The 19647-nt window shown below is 40.9% G+C and overlaps 1 protein-coding gene across 3 annotated transcripts in view; it reads left to right on the top strand.

Moving 5' to 3' along the window:
• The first annotated feature begins 450 nt into the window (after nt 1-450).
• The window catches only part of Epb41l4a (erythrocyte membrane protein band 4.1 like 4A), a 237217-nt gene continuing 218020 nt past the window's right edge, over nt 451-19647 (top strand). For 2 of the 3 annotated variants that reach the window (XM_047555670.1, XM_047555668.1), the window contains exons 1-2: nt 452-1059; nt 1444-1865. In XM_047555670.1, coding sequence (XP_047411626.1) covers nt 1767-1865 — 99 coding nt within the window. In that variant the 5' untranslated portion in view covers nt 452-1059; nt 1444-1766. Of the gene's footprint in view, nt 1060-1443; nt 1866-19647 lie in introns of all 3 variants that reach the window. The other variant, XM_047555669.1, reaches the window with a different exon arrangement.

The raw sequence follows: 19647 nt of genomic DNA, 5'->3' as shown, positions 1-19647 counted from the left end.
CGCTGTAAATTGTTTATTCCTACTGTGCTGCGGAAATCAGATTTGTTTTTGTTTTTGTTTGTTTGTTAGCTACAACGTCCTAGGTTTTAAGTAATTTCTTTGAGCTTTGGCTATCCAAGCTCAAGTAGTAGGGTATTTAAGACTATATCTGATGCCTGACCTCTGGCTCTAATAATATCAAGCAGAGTAGTTGTCTGGAAGGTCTACTGTCCACACTGCTCCGCGTCCTCCCCTCGTGTCTCTTAGCCCAGACTTGCATTAACTTGCTACTGTTTTCCCAGTTGGAGTACACGGATTGCACCTGCTCCGACGGCCAGCGGGGTCCTGCGGCTCAGCCTCAGTTGCTTGTGCACGGACACGAGGACCCACCAGGGGTCACTGCAGCCTCAGAGCTATTGTGCCCGCCAGTCCAGGACGCGGCCAGCCGCGCGGAGGGCGTGGGACTAAGATCGCCGAACGCTAGGTCGAAGCAGAACTGCGCCTTGTCCTCCCGGAGCCAGCCTCCCGGTCTCCTAGGGAAACCGACACACCGAGCCCCGGACAGCAGCTCGGCTCGGGTGCAGCGCGGGGCTTTCTCGCACCGACCTGCCGGCACCTAGCCATTTGGACCACCTCCGCTCCGCCCTCCGCCCCCAGCTGAGATCCCGCCCAGAAGGGGCGCCCCTGCCACGGTCAAGGGCTCCCGCTTGGCTCTGGGGCTTCTCGAAGGCGTTTTGGCTGGGCCCAACTGCACCTGGGCAGCTTCCGCCTAGGACGCTACCCCCGCGCGCCGCCAAAAGAACTTTCCCCGGAGCCCCCGGGGCCTGGCGCGCCCGGGGCACACCCCCGCCCTCCCTCCGCGTTCCCAGCCAGGGCGCCGGGTTCTCAGCGCGATCGCCTGCCTGTCCTCGACTCCCGGTTTTTCTGAATGTCCTGCAAAAGCAGGGCTCTGCCGCGGAGGTAGGACATTCTGCGAGGGAGTGCTTGAACTTGGCCACACACGAACCCCGGTAATGAGTTCGGGGGGCTCCAGACCGGACCCCTGCCCCGCGACGAGCTGACGTCCCCTAGCAGATCTCGGTAAGGACCCCACTGTCCTTTCCAACCCTCTTGGGCCTTTGGGAGCCCACGGACTGGAGCAGCGGTCTGAGTGACGACTCTTGCCACTGCCTGTGCGTCCTTGGTTGAGACGTCGTGGGTTCCCCTGACACAAAAGAGAAGCCGACAGCTTGCCGTTTGGCCGAAAGGTCGGGGCTGCGGGGCGGGGTCGGCGGTGCAAGTCCGCTCCTGCTAGGGACTCCACAGGCTGAGGAGCAGCGGGTGCATCGTGGCCGCGCTCGAATTGGTGCTGGTGGAGGGAGCTGTAGAGCTTCGAGGGGCTTCCTAGTCCGGGGAGGGCCTTGCGCACTCGTCCCTCCTTTTCTTCTCTGACCCTTATTGCCAGGAGACTTTTGTCGTCCCCAGGTCTGTGGAGGGGCCGCGTCGCCCCCGCCTTCAGAAGAGTCAGAGCCTGAGCCGCAGGATGCGCGGGGACGCGCCGCCGCCCTCCGCGCCCAGTTCCGCCGGCCCTTCCCCGGCGGCTGCCGGGCGCTGACTTTCCAGCCCTCTCCGCCCTCCTCGCTTTTGGCGGCGCCAGGAGGCTCGGTTCCGGACTCCACCGGGAGCAGCTTCTCTCGCTTTCGCCACACGGCGCAGACAGTAAATTAATGCTTCGTGTTTGAGGGGAGGGGGCGGCTTGGCGCCTCGGTCACAGCTTTCTCGCCTGGCTGGAGACGGTTACAGTCGACATGGGCTGTTTCTGCGCTGTACCGGAAGAATTTTACTGCGAAGTTTTGCTCTTGGATGAATCCAAATTAACCCTCACCACCCAGCAGCAGGGCATCAAGGTAGGCATCGCCGGGGGCGCGTCCCGGGGCTCCGAAGCAGGGCTGTCGCAGGGGTCCGCCGCTTTGTCTGAGGGCTGTCACGGGTCGAGGTTGGCGGCCGCGTCTCAGCGCTGTGGGAAGGAGAGGCAGATGCCCCCTGCGTTCAGACACAGAGTGGACGCGTTAGGTTGGGTTAACTTTCAGTTCCTTCATCAAGTAAGTTCGTAGTCGCAGAGGTTACTCCATGCACCAGTTCAGCCTCAGCCCACCGAAATGCAATGGAGACCAAAAGTCTGCCCACAACCGATTGCCTCCCAAAGCTTTTAGGCCCCTCGTATCTCTCAAAGAGGTGCAAAACTGAGTGTACAGACTGCACTCTACCCCAGTGTTTAAGGCACGATTGTCCTTGGTTTTGTTGATTTGTTTTTTCTTGGGGAAGTAAACTAAACTAATCCACTCCTTGAAACACATTAATCTGGTAGTTGTGATGGTGTTGTAATTGGGTAAGGCTACCTTTGTGCTGAAAGTAATTTCCCTTTCCGCGAGCGAACTAGTTTTATCCTCACATTTAAGTAAACGTCTCTCAAAGCTACTCGATAATAACTTTACTTCTGTTTTTAGTCATTAAAAATGCGATTACTACTATTTACCTACAAAACCCAAACAAAAAGGTTGCAGACCTTGCCCAGATCCACTTCCTTAATTTTGCAGAGTACCTGACAACCTGAGGATGCGCCTGCGCGCTTGTTTCGCCTTTACAACAATTTACCTAGAAGAGACCCGAATCCGTAGCGTTGTATTGTTTTGCTTCCCTTTCCCCTTCAGTTTAAATCACTGAGGCTTTTTAGATAACGCGGCAGCTGAGTCTGGTGAAGGGAAACCTTCCCCCGCCTCCCCAGTAGAGCGGGCTGGCTGGCTGAGAAATCGAGTTCGGGCTGCCAAGAGCCCTCTCTCATCTCAGAAGTTAATCCTGATGGGGTAGGCCCGGGCATTTCCTTTTGCGAATCCGTTTTAACATAGCTTATGCGCAGTGAAGTAACTGTTCCTGGCTTAGAGTCTCAGCGCTGATGATGCCATCTTTGGTGCACAGCGTTCTAATTTCACAGGTGTAATTCTTTTGCAGTAGAAAGGGATGAAGTGATCTATTAAATCTATGTGTTTGTTAACCCTTTCCTTTAGGAAATTGTTGGAGCGCTTGCCTAGCATGTGTGAGGCCCTGGGTTCGATTGTCGACACCGCATATAAGTAAATTTTAAAAAGGTCCATTGACAACTAAAAAAAAAAAATAGGAAATTGTTTTGAATATTGTTTCCACAGTAATTAAAATGAGCAAAATTTAATCAGGTTCTTATTTGATATTTTCTTTCAGGACCAGTAAAACAGAATCTTTGTGGGAGAGAGTTCATTTTGTGTTTTTAACTCTTGTGTTACCAAACATTCCCCTCAGCTACCCAAAGAAATCAGGAAAAGAATTTGCAAGACGATGTAACATTCTGTGTTGTATTATGTAAATAAAATAGGCTATATATATATGTATATATCATAAAACATCCTCAATTCTTGATAATACAAAGATTCTCTGGTTTGGGAGTGGAAACATTTAGAAAAAGATAAGTGATGACCTGACGCTGAAACAACAAAGAAATCTTCCTGAAGTACAAAGTCTAAATTCATCTGGAGTATAAAGTCATCTGCAGTGTGAGCTTCCTATTTAATCATAAAAGCCATGCCCCTGTCAGCCGCGGAGCATGTACATTGTTCTGTCAAGAGAGCAGCCAAGACTTGGGGATCAAATGGAATAATTTTGTCAAAGAAATATGAATCAAATGCCCTGATCCATAATTATTTTTAATAACCCAGTGGTGCTTATCTTGTTTTACAAATGGGTTGAAAATTGGTGAGTGATTCAAGGGCAACAGCAACTTTATAATACTGTTATCTTGGCCGTATGCCATATAACTAAACAATAATTTAAGCAGGCTTTTGTTGGAAGTAATCATTTCACAACAGGCTTGGCCTCTTTCAGTGTCACAAAAGCATGCCATGATTATTTTGATGACCATGTGTGAAACACAGATGTTGTCTGCTAACGTTAACCACATTATCAGTAACTACCATGCAACCGTAAAAATGCATATGTTAAGCACCTTGTGGTATATACTAAATTTAACATCTGGGTATTTATAAGTGGCATGAGATATGAAAAAGCATCCTTTTGTGTAAATGATATTCAAATGTTGAATTATGTGATGTTTCTCTGTACATATTTAACTTTAAAAAATTTTTTCCTAACCTTCCTTTATCATAGATATTACTATTTCATTTATATAACATATTAATTAGATAAAATCAGCTCCTACTTTAGTTCATAAATGAAAAAGTAAATAATTATTTCGGAGTTCAACTATTCAATAGTTACTATTGTGGTGTTTTCCTGTGGGATAATACATTCAATACTTTTGATTATTGCTTAATTAAAAACAAAGTTAAGCAGGCAGCATCAATTAGCCCATTTCCCCTAAAGTTAACATAGGAAAAAGGTGTGTGTGTGTGTGTGTGTGTGTGTGTGTGTGTATCTATACACACAGGGTCTAGCTAAATTGCTTAGGGCCTTACCTTCGTAAGTTGCTAAAGTTGGCTTTGAACTAGGAAACCTGCCTCAGCCTCCCAAGTCATGGGGATTACAGGCGTGCACCACCATGCCCAGCTATATTTTTCAAAAGTATTTTCTAATATTTATTTTGTAATGACCCTTTTTCCTATTTTTCTATTCTCAAATGAAATGAAGATAGCTAATTTTGCATTAAAATTATTCACATATTTTATCCCTTAATAGAAGGAATTTTACTGATCACTAAAAGGTTACTTAAGAATTTGCTTGTAAAATAACAAGCTAACAACAAAATTTGCTTATAAAAAAACAAACTAACAACAAAAAAATTTTGCTTGAGAGGCTGGTGGCTGGTGGCTCAGTGGTAGAGGGTTTCCTTAGCACTTCATTCCCCAGCACCACATAAAAAACTAACAAAGGTATTGTGTCCATCTACAACTAAAAATATTTTTTAAAAATTTGCTTGCATTGCTGTCATAATAATGTAGTATGCATTGGAAGATTAATTGTAATAAAGTAGAATTAAGAGTGAAGCTTTGTAAAACATTTTTTGTGTGTGCCATTTTGAAAAATACTCTTTGAATTGAAGTACCAAATTACAAATTGAAAAGTTATGAAGTAATTTTCTACAACTTAAATCAAAGTTTTTCATTGACTTTGGAAAAAAATTGCTATTTCCATAGGAAGCATTTTAGCCAGAAGACAATAATTATATCTTGTATGTTCAAGTGAATATCATTTAAATGGAAAATAATTTTGTTTTAAAAATAATTTGAAAAACAAGACACAACATTTTCGTAATCATATCAGTAGGTATTTACATTCTTAACTTGCTTTGGAGGTAACCTCAGTTGATAAGCAGGAAATCTTTTTCATGCAGGTCATAGTTTGAGTCCTATCCAAGATTTAAATACCCAAGTTTGTATAAACTGAAAGCTATTGGTTGTGTGTTGAGCCCCACAATAGCTTTTAGCTGTTTATTCTCTCCTGCTATCTCTACTGTTTATTCAAGTAAGAATTTCTGCTATGGTTGGTCTCAGTTTTTTGAGTAATGTTTGGTTTGGGAAACTTGTTAGGTCTTTTGTTCTGTGTGCTGGGGGAGGTAGAGATCTTTCTTTCTTTTAGAAAGCAAAACTTGAATGTGGCTTAAACTACGTTTTAGATTATTTGATTAGCAAAAGATTTTTTTCAGGGGGAAAAGTCACAGGTTTGATTATAAATTTAGTCCTTAGAATTGCTTGCTGTTGAAAATATGAAATAGATTAGTATTTTCATTTTAACAAAATTTTGATCCTCTGAGTGAACACCAAGGTACTCATTTTTCCTTTTAATGTTTACTAAATTAATGAAACTAACATGACCGAAAAATGGGAACCCCATTAGCTTTTTAAATGACTTTATTGAGATATGCCATATAATTTACCCAGTTAAACCATACTGTTCCCTCATTAACTGTTAAATAATGTTACCTCTTAATTATCCTGAGGTTTCTGAAGGAATAGTATGAGTCAATTTTGATGCTTTGATCAGAAACTTCCTATTAAACCAGAAAAACAATTTTAAGAAGAGAATTTAAAGTATATGTATCTTACTAAGAATTGTAATTTTCATTCCATTTGAACTGGTAATGAAAATGTCTTAGAAGATTGGGGGGAAAAAAGTGAAAAGCAGTAGTTTTTCATAAATTATATTAAGCACATACGTGAATGCCTGTGTCTTTTGGTATCAACCACATATCTTACAGATTTGGGGACCTTATAAACATTGGTTGAAGCAAGAAAACGTACAGTAACATTTCTGGTAATGTAAGCTGGCTGGGGGTCTGGAATGGTCAGTAAATTAGATGGGACTGGGATAGAAAATTCCCTGTTCCACACCGCATCCAGCTTTCTAAAATTCAGATGTGATATCCATGTTGTGGCTGCATAAGAAACGTATATATATTACCCCCCCATATAAGTAGTTTTTTAATTGGAAAAAATACTTTTATCAGCCATAACTTAAATATGATTTAAAAATTAAGAGGGAAAACCTTGTTTGTTACAAGGCCTACCTTCTCCAGGGGCTTATAATGTTCTTGGCTGATGGTAGACCACATTTTTTTGCAGCCCAGTAACGATATCTGTCTATTCTTGAATTCTGTAATGTGAAGCTTGAACTAAGTTTGAATCGAACTTGAATGAATGCAGTGTTTTTGTTGCTTTTGAGCATGGATGGTAAGGTTAAATCTAAATTATAGGGAGAAAAGTCCAGACTTTCTTATTATTAGTTCTATGGACAATGGTTTGTTATTTTCATTAGGGCATTTACACTCAAGATGGAAATGTAATTTGTTTGGTCAGATTTTATTCCAGACTGTACGGCCAACAATTCCTTCCCGTGTTAGGTTGCCCTGTCCATTGTGGGATACGTAGCAGCATTCTCAGTTGCTACCCAGGAGATGCTAGTTGCACCTCTTCTCTAGCCTTGACAACCAAAAAATGTTCCCATATGTTGTCCCATGTCCACTCATGGTCAGTATCACTGAGAACCAGTGCCAGAGAGCATTGTGACTTCCTTTATTCTTAATGTTTTTGGTGCTTAGTTTTGTGCACTGGATGCAGGGTAACCTTAGGATGCCTTCTGTTCCTGCCCCTTCCTTTGGAGTGGTGAGTTGTTTACCTTTTATTCAGTGAAAACAATATGGTTATCTTTGTCTTTAATTTGCTTATTTTTATACTGGGAGCAGTATAATAATAATTAAAAAAAAATCTTTGCCCTGAAAGACCACCCGGTTTTAAATTTTGGCTCTGCTGATTACTTATTAGCTGTGGGGCCATCATGAAAGATCTTATCTTTTCTGAGTCTCAATTTTACCATCTGTAAAATGGGGACAAATAATAGTACTTGCATGTGGTGAGCTCCCAGAAATGTTGCTTTTCCTCTTCCTCCTTCTTTCCTCCTCTTTTTTGAAATGGCTTATTCTTGTCTAGAATCAGAACTTTACTGTTTGACTCAGCACCCTACTGGATTGATCTAACCCTGCCTGACTAAATGACTTGCTCTCTTTGTCATGCAGCACTGCTCAGTTTCCCAAACATTTCATACTTCTTTGAGACTTTGTGCATGGGGTTCCTGCTGATTGGTATACCCTTTTGCCTTTCCCTAAACATATCCTCATTCATCTAAACCATCCTTTAAGACTCGAGTCAAATGTCTCATCTACTAGGAGGTCTTTAGCTGAGCCTGACCAGGCAGAATTAAGTGCTCATCCATGCCTCTCACACCTCCCTCACACAACACCTGCCATGTCATGATCATTATTTCTGAACTCTTATTTCCTCCAGCAGCTGATGAGCTCCTAGCTGTGATCCCCAGCAATTTGAGCCACATGCCTCATGTAATAGATGCTTATTAACCATAATTCGAATAGAGGAATGAATGGAGTGTTACAGTTGGAATAGGCCATATTGAAAATCTTTAATATGGATAATGAGGTTCCTTTGCCACTTTATTTTTGCTAGAAAAGACCCCCCCCCAAAGTGAATCTCACTGAAAAAATCTGTTGCCAAGATACTCAAATTTTATGTTGATAATGTGTAGACAATGAGTGAGATGTTGCTCTGGACTGACTACATGCCGCACACTGAAGAGCTAACTAGCAGCTATTTCAGAAAACAGTGTTTTTGTCTTATAGGGGTAACTTCAAGTCTTTCTCTTTTAAATGTAACTTTCTCCTTCCAATTTGAGTCTTTTGGAAGAAGTGCACATTTCATGAATAGATAATAGATATGCCTCACACTAATTAGTTTTCTTCCTGATATCTGTTCTTTAAATTCTGAGAACAATGTTGGTTGGGCTCACACAATCTGGGACCACTGTTGTAATTTTATTTTTTATTTATTTTTGTGGTGCTGTGGATTGAATCCAGGCTTGGCACAGTAAGCAAGCATCCTACCACTGAGCTACGTCTCCAGTCCCACTGCTATAATTTTTACCCTTGCTATATTACCCATTTTACTCTTGAAACTGCATAAACCTAATTTGACATCAATCTAAGGTTTAATAGAAAAAGCAGAGTGAATAAGTTAAATATTGGGGGCTTTTATGAAAAATTATGTTTTCCATTCCAACAGGTAGTGTATTTGTCTGCAGGCCTGTTATAAACATGACTGTGCTGTTCATACTCTCTGAGATTGACTGCTTTGACTGAGCCTTCTGACATTTAGCCCCATGTAAATAAAGCTTGTACACTTCGCTCCAGGTCAGCCTGTTTTGGTTGCAGTGACAACTTTTTGCTTCTGCACCATGAATTTTGTTCCTAAGTCTTGCATATTAAGATTAAGCAGGCACCTGTTATCACATGTCATAGGCATAGTCTAGGTGTGTTAAGTTCAGGAACCAGTCAGTTTACTGTGTGACTCAAAGAGCTTGTAACTATAATTTGGAGGTGTACCATTCTTAAAAATGTCGATTGCATTCCTGTGCCTCCTGAGCCGTGTATGTATTTCCTGTTTTTCTTTTTTAAGTGAATCAGCATTCTTGCTTAACGCTGCCGCCTATTGTTAGTCCCTTTCTCTGTTACTAAACATTCTTGGGAAGAGATCCCCAAGGGCTGAAATGGCTTCTCCAGGGGATCTCCTAAGAATCACTCAAGTTTTGAAAGGGCTGGTTACACTTCCAAAGGGGTGAGAAGTTTGTTTCCTAGCACAGGAGATTGACAGGCCAAGAGGAAATTAGAATAAGAGAGATGGGGCAGACAGGGAGAATGGGGAGTGCCTTGTGGGAGTGCTGAGTGCTAGTCTGCACGGACAATAGCAGAAAGGTCAGATGGCAAGGGAGGGATCAGCAGGCCCAGGAAACCAAACACTGCAGCATATTGTTTAGAAATGACACATTCTGAGCTCTGGAATGGCTCTGAGTTTCCAACTTTGTGGGGATGGTGCTCCAGAAGGTGGCTAGAAAGTGCTTTGTTTAGAGTACAACTTTCCACAGTGACTAGCATGAGTGAGGGTCAGGTTTCTGAGCTAGCCACAGAGGCCATTTGTGTGGATAAACCATTCAGTTCCCATGTTGTCCTTCATTCAGATCTGAATTTGCGAAGCAGTCGTGAGCCTCTGCTGTCTTAAATGGTACTTGTCAGATCTGGTTTTTCTCCCCCATCCTCACTGCTGTCAATTTAGCCTTCACACTTCACACCAGAATCAGCCTCCTAATTGGTGTGCTGTGTGTTTGTCTTCCACCCCTTCCCCCACTGCCCTGTGTTCAATTCCTGGTCTGCCACATTATTACTGGCTTGTGATTGACTGGACAAGTGATTTTCCTTGAGCCAGCCTCAGTTTCCTCATCTGTAAGTTGAGGGACATGATATCTTTCTCAAGATGAGATAATAGGATTTGAGAAAAGAATTTTGGGCATATAGGATAAAAGATGCTCAATAAATGGTCACTGTTAACATGCATGATGTATTATTTTCAAATATTGTTTTTCAGTTTCAATTTGGAAATTCTAATCCCTCCAGCCCTGCCCAAGTGCCATAGGCTTTCTGAGGGGTGTGAGTGGTTGACTGGATATTCATAGAAACTAATGACTTGTCAGATCTCTGTATTTGAAGGAGAAATAGTATCACGTTCTTGCTCTGCATCTACTCGTGTTGCTTAAGCAACGACTGGAATATTGAAACTCTGAATCTTATCTTACACTTCTAAGTCTGTACCCTTAGCCCCTATTGCCTTCTTATTATTTGGCCTGAGTTTCTGACTGCCTTCTAGATACCACAGTGGATGTCCCCCATCACCACCCTTCTGCCCCCTCCAGACCACCTCCTCCTCCTGTGCGCCTCACTTGGGTGAATGATACCATACTCTGTCCTTATCAGTTAAGATGCTTTAGATCCCACTGCAAGCTGCTTCAACATGATGAAGTTTATTAACTCACCTATGGGAATCTGGGGGCGAGGAGAGAAGGCTCAGGGTAAGTCAGTGACACTGTAGCCCCTACTTCTCCCCATCTCTTCTTGCTCTGCATCTGGGGAGTCAGTGCTTTCACAGACTGTAGCAGACAGTCCAATGGCTCTGATGGTGTTTGTGTATGGTGATGTTCTAGCTGGCAATATAGACAGTCTCTTTTCTAGGAGAGAAATGGCTTTCTCCGGAAGTCCTGCAACAGACTTTCCCACGTGTCTTTTAGTCAGAATGAGTCTTGTGGTCATTCTTGAGTCAAGAAGGCAAAGAATCTTCCTGGGAACTGGGCAGAGCTGGGATCAGTTCCCCTGAGGCCAGGTACTGCACAGGAGAGGAGCTGAGTCAGGAAGGAAGAAGGGGAGTTGTGGATGCTCTGGCCATCAACAGTGTGCTTTCTACTTCTTGGGCCAGGATTCTTAAATTTCTACATCTTTCCAGGCCTTGGTGTGCCCATCTCAAATATCTTCCAAATTTACCGCCTCTCCCTTTTTCTCATTACTGTTGCCTTGATTCGGGCCCTTCTCAGTTCTCACAGTCTCAGTACCCTTCTAATCCCTGCCCCTGATACTGTTAATTCCATGTGACTACATCTAGGGTGAGCTTTCTGACCCCCGTGTAGAATACTGCAAAGGCTAGCCCACTTCTGTACTTAGGTTTAAATTCCTAGCCTGACAGCAACTCCTGGGGCCCTTTATGTTCAGGCACCCTCATCCTCTCTGTTCTTTCTTGCCACCACTTCCTCATGCCTGGCTTGCTCTCCTGCCAAACTCAGCTTCCATGTCTTTGCATTCTCCACATTCCTTCTTACTCTCTGCTTCTCTGCATGGGAAACCTCAGCCCACCTCATCTAGTCTAAGTGAAGTGCTAGCCCTCATCAAGCAGAATAGCATGTAGGTATCATCTTTTCTGAAGACTTCTCCCTGGTGGAGAGCTGGAGATGCCCTCTTCTGACCCTGCATTTCACTTGCAGAGGTTTCTCTACTTTCCTGACCACCTTTCCCTGGAAGGAACATAGTTGGATGAAAAGGGCATAGACTTTAGCCATGGACAGATCTGGCTTCAAGCTGCTGTCCCTTTTGTTAGTGCTGTCATCGTGGCGAAGTCACCTTTGAGTGTGCTTCCTTGTCTGTCAAATTAGAGTGATGCTCTCCATCTTATCCCGAGATGCTGCTGTACACGAAAACTTTAGCTCTGTGCCTACAGTGTGGTAGTTGGTGTTGTTAAGGATGGAAAACCTAGGCCAGGGGTGTGGGGAAGTGGGAAATTAGATCTTTTCTATGGGATTCCCAATCAAATCCAGTTCCTAAGGAGGGGTAGACATCAATGAATTGATGTTGAGTGGGTGAATTAAATGCATCTCTTTATGGACATAAGCTAATATATCTGCAAAAGAAAAAAAATCTCTTTTCACTGTTTGGTTTTTCTGATATAAATACTATACCTGTTTGACTCCTTAATTTCTTATTTAATTTTTAAAAGCAGCTTTATTGGGATATAAATCACATACCACACAAGTCACCCATTATTAGTGTACAATTTAATGGTTTTTCCATATATTCAGAGCTGGCACCATCACAATACATTTTCAAACATTTTCATTTTCATTTCTGAAAACAAATCTCATACCCATTAGCAGTCCCTCTCCGTGTCTTTCCAACCCCACCCCTGTTAGACAACTACTAATCCTTGTCTGTAGATTTGCATATTCTGGACATTTCATATAAATGGATTCACATAATACATGGTCTTTTGTGGCTAGCTTTCACTTAACATAATATTTTCAAGATTCATTCACTGTATAGCAGGTATTAGTACTTTGTGTTTTTTTATTGCTGAGTAGTATTCCATTGTACGTATATATGGACTGTTTCCACTTATGTAAATACCGTTGCTGTGAAAATTCATGTACAAGTTTTTGTGAGGACATATGTCTTAATTTCTCTAGTGTATGTACCTGTGTGTGGAGGTTTAACATTTTATGGAAGTGCCAAACTGTTTTCCACAGTTCTGCATCATTTTACATTCTAGAAGGCGATGTCAGGGTCCCGCTTTCTCCGTGTTTTCACCATAACTTTTTGTAATTTTTTTTTTTTTTTTGCAGTGGGATTCTGTTGGGTGTAAAGTAGTATCTCAGTGCTGTTTTGATTTGCATTTCCCCTTGATGACTAATGAGTTGAGCATTTTATGTCCTGTTGGCTATTTGTATGTCTTCTTTAGAGTAATGTTGATTGAGATTTGTTGCCAATATATTTTCCTGGCTAGGGATCAAACCCAGGGCCTCCTGCATACTAGGCAAGCCCTCTCTCTCTGAGCTACACCCTCAACTCTCTGCCAATTTTTAAAATTGGGTTATTTGTTTTCTCTTACTGAGTTTTTAAAATATACTTTTATATACAAGTCTCTTATCAAATATTTGATTTGCAAGTATTTTCTCCCATTCTGTGAGTTGTCTTTTTTGCTTTCTCGATGGTATTGTTTTCAAGCAAAAAGGATTTTAATTTTGGTGAAAGTACATTTATTTCTTTATTTTGTTGCTTTTGCTGTTGGTATTATATTTGAGAAACCATTGCATAACTCAAAGCATGAAGATTTATTCCTGTGTTTTCTTTTAACAGTTTTGTAGCCTAAGGTCTTACATTCAGGTTTATGATCCATTCTTTATACTTTTGTGAGAGATTATGCAGTTTTCCCAGCACCATTGTTGAATGACTATTTTTTTCCTCCATTGAATTGTCTTGGCACCCTTATAAAAAAATCAATCGACAATAAATGTGAAGATTTATTTTAAAACTCTCAATTCTATTCCATTAGACTATTGACTTTTTATGGATCTTATTAATTTTTACTAGTTCCTTGGTAAGGCTGGTAACTCAGCAGAGAAAACACTCCTAGTTAAAAACATTTAATATTTCAAGAAAATTTTCCTTAAACTTCCTGGGGACGGTGACATTGTTTTACCCACTGTTAAATCCTCAAGAACCTAGACGAACGCTAGGCACATGGTGGTGCTCAGTATGGATTTGTCAGAGGACTGATTGAAGGATTGTTTTAGTCATGCTGCTGCCTATTGCTTTTGTAACTTGAAACTGTGCTTGAATAGTTAGATTTCCAAAAGTTTCTTGTATAAGCTTTGAGTGCTGATTGATATTCGTGTTCTGCAAAGGATTTGCCTTTGATTCTTTCTGTAAATCACTTGGTGGAGGACTGAAAAGGGTATTTGCATATGTTTTATGAATAACTTTTCTTTGGTAGTTTAGATAGGTGAAGATGCTAGAAAGTTAATATCACTTAAATATGTATGTGGTTTGTCTCTGTTACCTTGAAATATATTGAAACATTGAGTATTGAAATTGTTAGAGTTTTGTTCTGAGCAGGGTGATGTATGCTGGTTTTTTTTTTCCCCTAGAAAAAAAATAATACAGATGCCTAAAAGACCGCTTTTGAACATACACACCCTCCCCCATCACTTTCAACCCCGAACTTCAGGGATTTCTAGCAGGATTGTAGGTTAAAGCCTTGGGAGCAGCCATGGCTTTGTGGAATTGGAGTACGATCCCCTATGACTGAGGGAAATTGTAGCAAATCTGAGTGGTATTGAAACTGGCATAATGTAAGCTTTTCAGTCTTGTCTGGCTTGCACACTTTCAAAGTGCATAGTATTCAAACACATGAAAAATTCCAATACATATGCAAGATACAGCAGCTCTCTTTGTGAAGAGAATTTCAAGCATCTAACCTAGATGATGCCGTAACATCACAGAATCTTTCACACAAATTCGTTTCCTCTCGTCACTGCTTTTTTCCTGTGAGCCATTCATTCTTTTGCCCAATAGTGCAAGTGTTTGGTCCTTTGTACCAAACCCGTGCATGGTCACATACCTTCAGTTAATTTAGCCCCACGATACTCCCTTAAAAAGCAGCAGACAGCTGGGGCGAGAGTATGGAAAAGATGACATAAATTACAACTGGCTGGATTTCACTTATAGGGGAAAGTTAGATCTGGCATGGGCATTCAGATCATCTAATCCAGCCTTCCTCCCCCATTCTGCACTTGGGCCTAGACCCTCATCTTCATTCCATTCTTCTTTTCTTTTTTTTTTTTTTTTGTGCCAGGGATTGAACCCAGGAGTGCTTAACACACTGAACTACATCCCTACCCAGCCTTCTTTTTAAAAAATTTTCTATTTTTGAGTCAGAACCTCACTGGGTTGCTTACAGTCTTGCTGAATTACTGAGGCTGGCTTAGAATTTGCAATCCTCCTGCCTCAGCCTCCCAAACCACTGGGATTATGGGTGTGTCGCAGCGCCTTGACTTGCCCTGTTCTTTTCTCAGTGCTGACCCACCCACATTTTCTTTTCTTCTTTATAATGTGGAAGGAAGGGAAGGGAAGAAAGGAAGGGCTGAGAGCTGATTATGGAGGTCAGAGGTCAGCATTTGTTGAAAAACACTTGATAGGTTCCTATCTTCTCCCAGGCTCCCAGCCTCTCCCTGTGTTTTGTTTTTGTGTCCTTCATTAAGTCTTGCTAGGTGGGTGGTTGGTTCTGATTATCTTCTGCAATCTTGGCATTTGCATTTGTGGAACTCTTCCTGAATAGGTCATTTAAAAAATTAATAACAGTTGCTTTTATGGAATTTATTTTCAGAATGATAGTTATTGCATTTTTTGGACTATTTTGAAAATGTTTGTGTAAAAGGTCTACAATAACTAATTTAATGGCATGGTTTTAGAACTTGGATCACTCACACTTTTTCCTTGGTCTTTAATTTGTAAATTTTTTACACTGGGCTCCTGCAGTTTCATGCTGACTCTCTTAGGAAAGAAAATTAAAAACTGATTAGTGACCCATTTTATTGCCTGGAGGGTACAAGAAAGAGAGGGAAAGGTAAAATTGTACTTTTTATTGAAAGGTTCACACGAGTCAATCATCAGGAGGCTAATAGATCTCTTCCACTGATAAAGATTATTTTGATTATTTCATGCTTCTGCCGCTGTTTACAAGGGCACTTGGAGGGTATGCAAATTTTCCAGAATTCCTCAGAGAGCCTGCTTCTTTTTTCTTTCTGACACTGTTTTTATATCATGTTCTGAAACAGTTTTTTGAAGATAATAGATTTTGAGTGTGAAGGTATATAGGGATATGGACCAATGCTGTGTGCTTGTAATTGTAGGTATGCATTTGTGAACTCAGTTGCATAAGAATTTATTCACAGCTTATTGTTTATCTGGTAGCATAGGATCTTTGGGTGGGGGGGATAATGAAATAGAAGGAGGACTCTTGTCTATAGTTTTAACATATAGGTAGACAAAATTGCTTATAAAACAACAAAGGATAATTTATAACCACGTATTGGGTTATATGGTGGAGATTGTATTATGTACAGAAATTCCTATAGGAAATTGTTTCTGATATACCAGGGTAAGGATAATAAAGAAAGGTATTTTAGAAAAAAATGAATATATGTTCACATTGCCTCCTCTGAAACCCTTGAGGCCAAATGTATTTCAAGATTGAACATTTTTCAGGTTGTAGGAAGGCATATGTATATATTTTATGTAACCTTCCCAGCCTGGTCTATGGTGGTACCTCTTAAACCAAAAACATTAATATTTCTTCAATCTAACATCTGTATATTCACAATAAGTGGAGGTAAGTAGAGACTATAAGAAGCTCTATTGCAATTTATAACAGATAATAACTATCAATTATCTGTTGCTATGTAGCAAATTATGACTATGTGGCAAATTATAAAGAACCAGTGTTTATCATTTACAGTTTCTGTGAGTCAGGAATCCAGGAGCAACCTTAGCTGGATGATCTGGTTCATATATTGGCAGGCCTCAGTTTCCCAGTGGCCATGGATGGAAAGTCTCAGTTCCTCCCTACATGAGCCTCTCTGTAGGCTTCTGAGCACCCTTGCTGCATGGCAGCTGTTTTCCTTCAAAACAAGTGATGGGGCGGGAAGAGATGAGACCCAAGCCTTAACATGGAAGCTACGGTTTTTTATCCTGAACTGCTATGTTTTGCTGGTCACCTCAACCAACCAATCTCTTGACTACACAAGGATTTGAAGACCAAGAAGTGGGAATCACTGAGCACCATCTTGCTGATGGATTATGATAGTCCTTGAATGAGTTTTGGCATTAAATTTAAAATAAAGCTTTCAGTTTTCATATCTTTTTGGATTTTAGATTGTGGAGAAGTGATTGTGGCTGTATAGACTTTGGTCTCCTGAAAATGGTGATTTGCGAGATTGATCTGTGTCTCTGAAGGCTGTCCAAGATGGAGAGGCAACATGAACATAAGAGAAATGGGTTGGTGGAAGAAGACAAGGAGTGTCTGGGCAATATGCAGACTAGTAGCCTCCTGTGTCCTACTAGTCACCTTTGAAACTGGTGATAGATACTTTTTAACGTCCTGGAGTTTGAATTTAAAATCATGCTTCAAGAAATTACCAGTGTATGATGAAAATACTAGTAGTGAATGTCTATAGTAGAAAAGGCAGCTTGTCAGCGGAGGAGGAAATCTAGACTCAGAAAACCTGGATTTCTCTTCCATTGTCTTCATTTCCTACCTTGGGAAAGTCATTCAGGGTGTTGAAATCTTAGCTATTCCATTTTTAAAATTAAATGGATGTTAAAATTATCCCAGTAATATCATTGGCATAGGGAGACTCAAAGGAGATAATGGCTGAAAAACTCCTGGAAAAATTTCAAGTGCTGTAGAGTGTTAATAATTACCTTGTGGCTCTGTCATTTTCTCACTAGTGACCTTTGGCAAGTTATTTAACTCTGTCTGAGTTTCCATCAGTGAAATGAGATAATGATAATATCTACTTCATAGGTTGTTATGAAGGTTGAATGAATAGATGTGAGAGCTCAGTATAGGGGTTAGCAAATGATGGCATGATAAATACCAAAATTATGAAAGTTATGCTGCTATTGTTTTGCAGACATATAGTGCTAAACCTAAAGGGATTTTTAAAAAGTACAATTATGACTTGGAATGTCTTTGACAGTTCTGAGCAATGAGGAAAGTACAGTTTTTGTTGAAAGGCATTTTATTATTTGCATCTACATTTGCTGATTAGAAAACTGACTTCTCCTCAGCTCAGGAGGCTGAGGCAGCAGGATTGCAGGTTTAAAGCCAACCTCAACAACTTAGTGAGGCCCTAAGTAACTCAGTGAGACCCTCTCTTTAAATAAAATACAAAAAAGGGCTGGGGATGTGGCTCAGTGGTAAAGCATACCTGGATTCACTCCCCAGTATCAAAAAAGAAAGAAAGAAAACTGATTTCTTAAGTGGGTGCAGTGGTGCATGCCTGTAATCGCAGCCACTAAAGAGGTTGAGGCAGGAGAACCTCAAGTTTGAGGCCAGGATGACTTAGTGAGATCCTCAGTGACTTACTGAGACCCAGTCTCAAAATAAAAATGGTGCAAACTGGGCATTGCACTGTAGCTCAGTGGTGGAGCACGATGCCCAGTTCCTCTGGTGCAGGGTAGGGGGAGAAAGGAATGATTTATTGGGTTGAACAGAATTTAAAACAGCTACCAGGGTCTGGGGTTGTGGCTCAGTGGTAGAGCACTTCCTAAGAATGTGTAAGGCACTGGGTCCAATCCTCAGCATCACATAAAAATAAATAAAAGTAAAGATCCATTGACAACTAAAAAATAAATAATACAAAAAAGTTTTAAAATGGCTCCCAGCTTCTTCCCTCTTTTTTTTTTTTTTTTTGATACTGACCCTCATGTCCAGCTTTTCAAATGTTTGAAGGTCTTGGCTGAAAGTAAATCTCTTTGTATTTCTGATAGGATAGTAGTGAAGAATGGACTGGTCAGCTTACCTTCCCAAGCATAAATTCAGTGTAGATAACTTTGATCACTTGATGAAGATGTGTTTCAAGAATGAAGTTTAATTTACATTTCTCTAATTACTAGGGATGATGAGCACTTTTTCATATATTTGTTGATCACCTGTATAACTCCTATTAGAATGGCTATTATCAAGGACACAAGCAATAATAAGTTTTGGCGTGGATGTGGGAACAAAGGCACCCTCATACATTGCTGGTAGAGTTGCAAATTGGTGTAGCCACTCTGGAAAACAGTATGGAGATTCCTCAGAAAACTTGGAATGGACACACCATTTGACCCAGGTATCCCACTCCTTGGCCTATACCCAAAGTACTTAAAATTAGCATACTACAGTGATGCAGTCACATCAGTGTTCATAGCAGCTCAATTCACAATAGCTAGATTGTGGAACCAACTGAGATGCCCTTCAATTGACAAATGGATAAAGAAACTGGTATATATACACAATGGAATATTACTCAGCCTTAAAGAAGAATAAAATTATGGCACTTGCTGGTAAATGGATGAAGTTGGAAAATACCATGCTAAGTGGAATAGGCCAAGCCCAAAAACCAAAGGCCAAATGTTTTCTCTGATAAATGCATGACAATATATAACAAGGGGTGGGGGGAGGGAGAGGGGGGAAGAGAAGAATGAAGGAACTTTGGATGGTGTAGAGGAAAATGGGGTGGGAGGGGGTGGAGGACAGAAAGATAGTAGAATGAAACAGACAGTATTACCCTATGTATATGTATGATTACATGAATGGTGAATGGTGTGATTCTACATTGTGTACAGCTATAGAAATGAAAAGTTGTACCCCATTTGTGTATAATTAATCAAAATGCAGTCTGTAAAAACAAAAAAAATTTAATAAAAAGAATTTAGAAAAAAATGTGTGGGTGGGCAGAACAAAAATAAATCAGAAATATATCTTAAAAAAAAGGAATGAAGTTTAGATTTGAGAATCTATTGGGGTTTACTAGTTAATATTCCTTGAAGAGGGAGACTAGCCATCAAAAAAGAAGACACAGCTTTTGTTTATTTTGATAATGAAAACTTTAATTATGATTTAGTCTTTATAATAATTTGAACTACTGTTCTTTTTTTTTTTTTTTTTTTGAGGGATTTAAGAACCTCGATAAGTCTTTCTCCAAAAATCCCTGGAGAACTTTGACTGCCTTTAAGCTATTACATGCACCCAGGAGAGCAGGTTCACAGGGTCATAGAAACATCTGTATTGACACAGGCATGATGACCACTTCCAAGGAAGGTGTCAGACCCAAGAGTGACAGCAGATCAGTCCCCTAGGTCATGCATTTCCTTTGTGAATGGTGGTGAGGATACTTGGAGCCCTTTGTATAATTTCAGGTTAAAAAAATAAAAAGTTGTGTCCC

Source organism: Sciurus carolinensis, chromosome 6, assembly GCF_902686445.1.
Source record: "Sciurus carolinensis chromosome 6, mSciCar1.2, whole genome shotgun sequence".
Taxonomy (NCBI): Eukaryota; Metazoa; Chordata; class Mammalia; order Rodentia; family Sciuridae; genus Sciurus; species Sciurus carolinensis.
The sequence above is the reverse complement of the archived record's forward strand: the minus strand, read 5'-3'. Positions and strand labels throughout refer to the sequence as shown.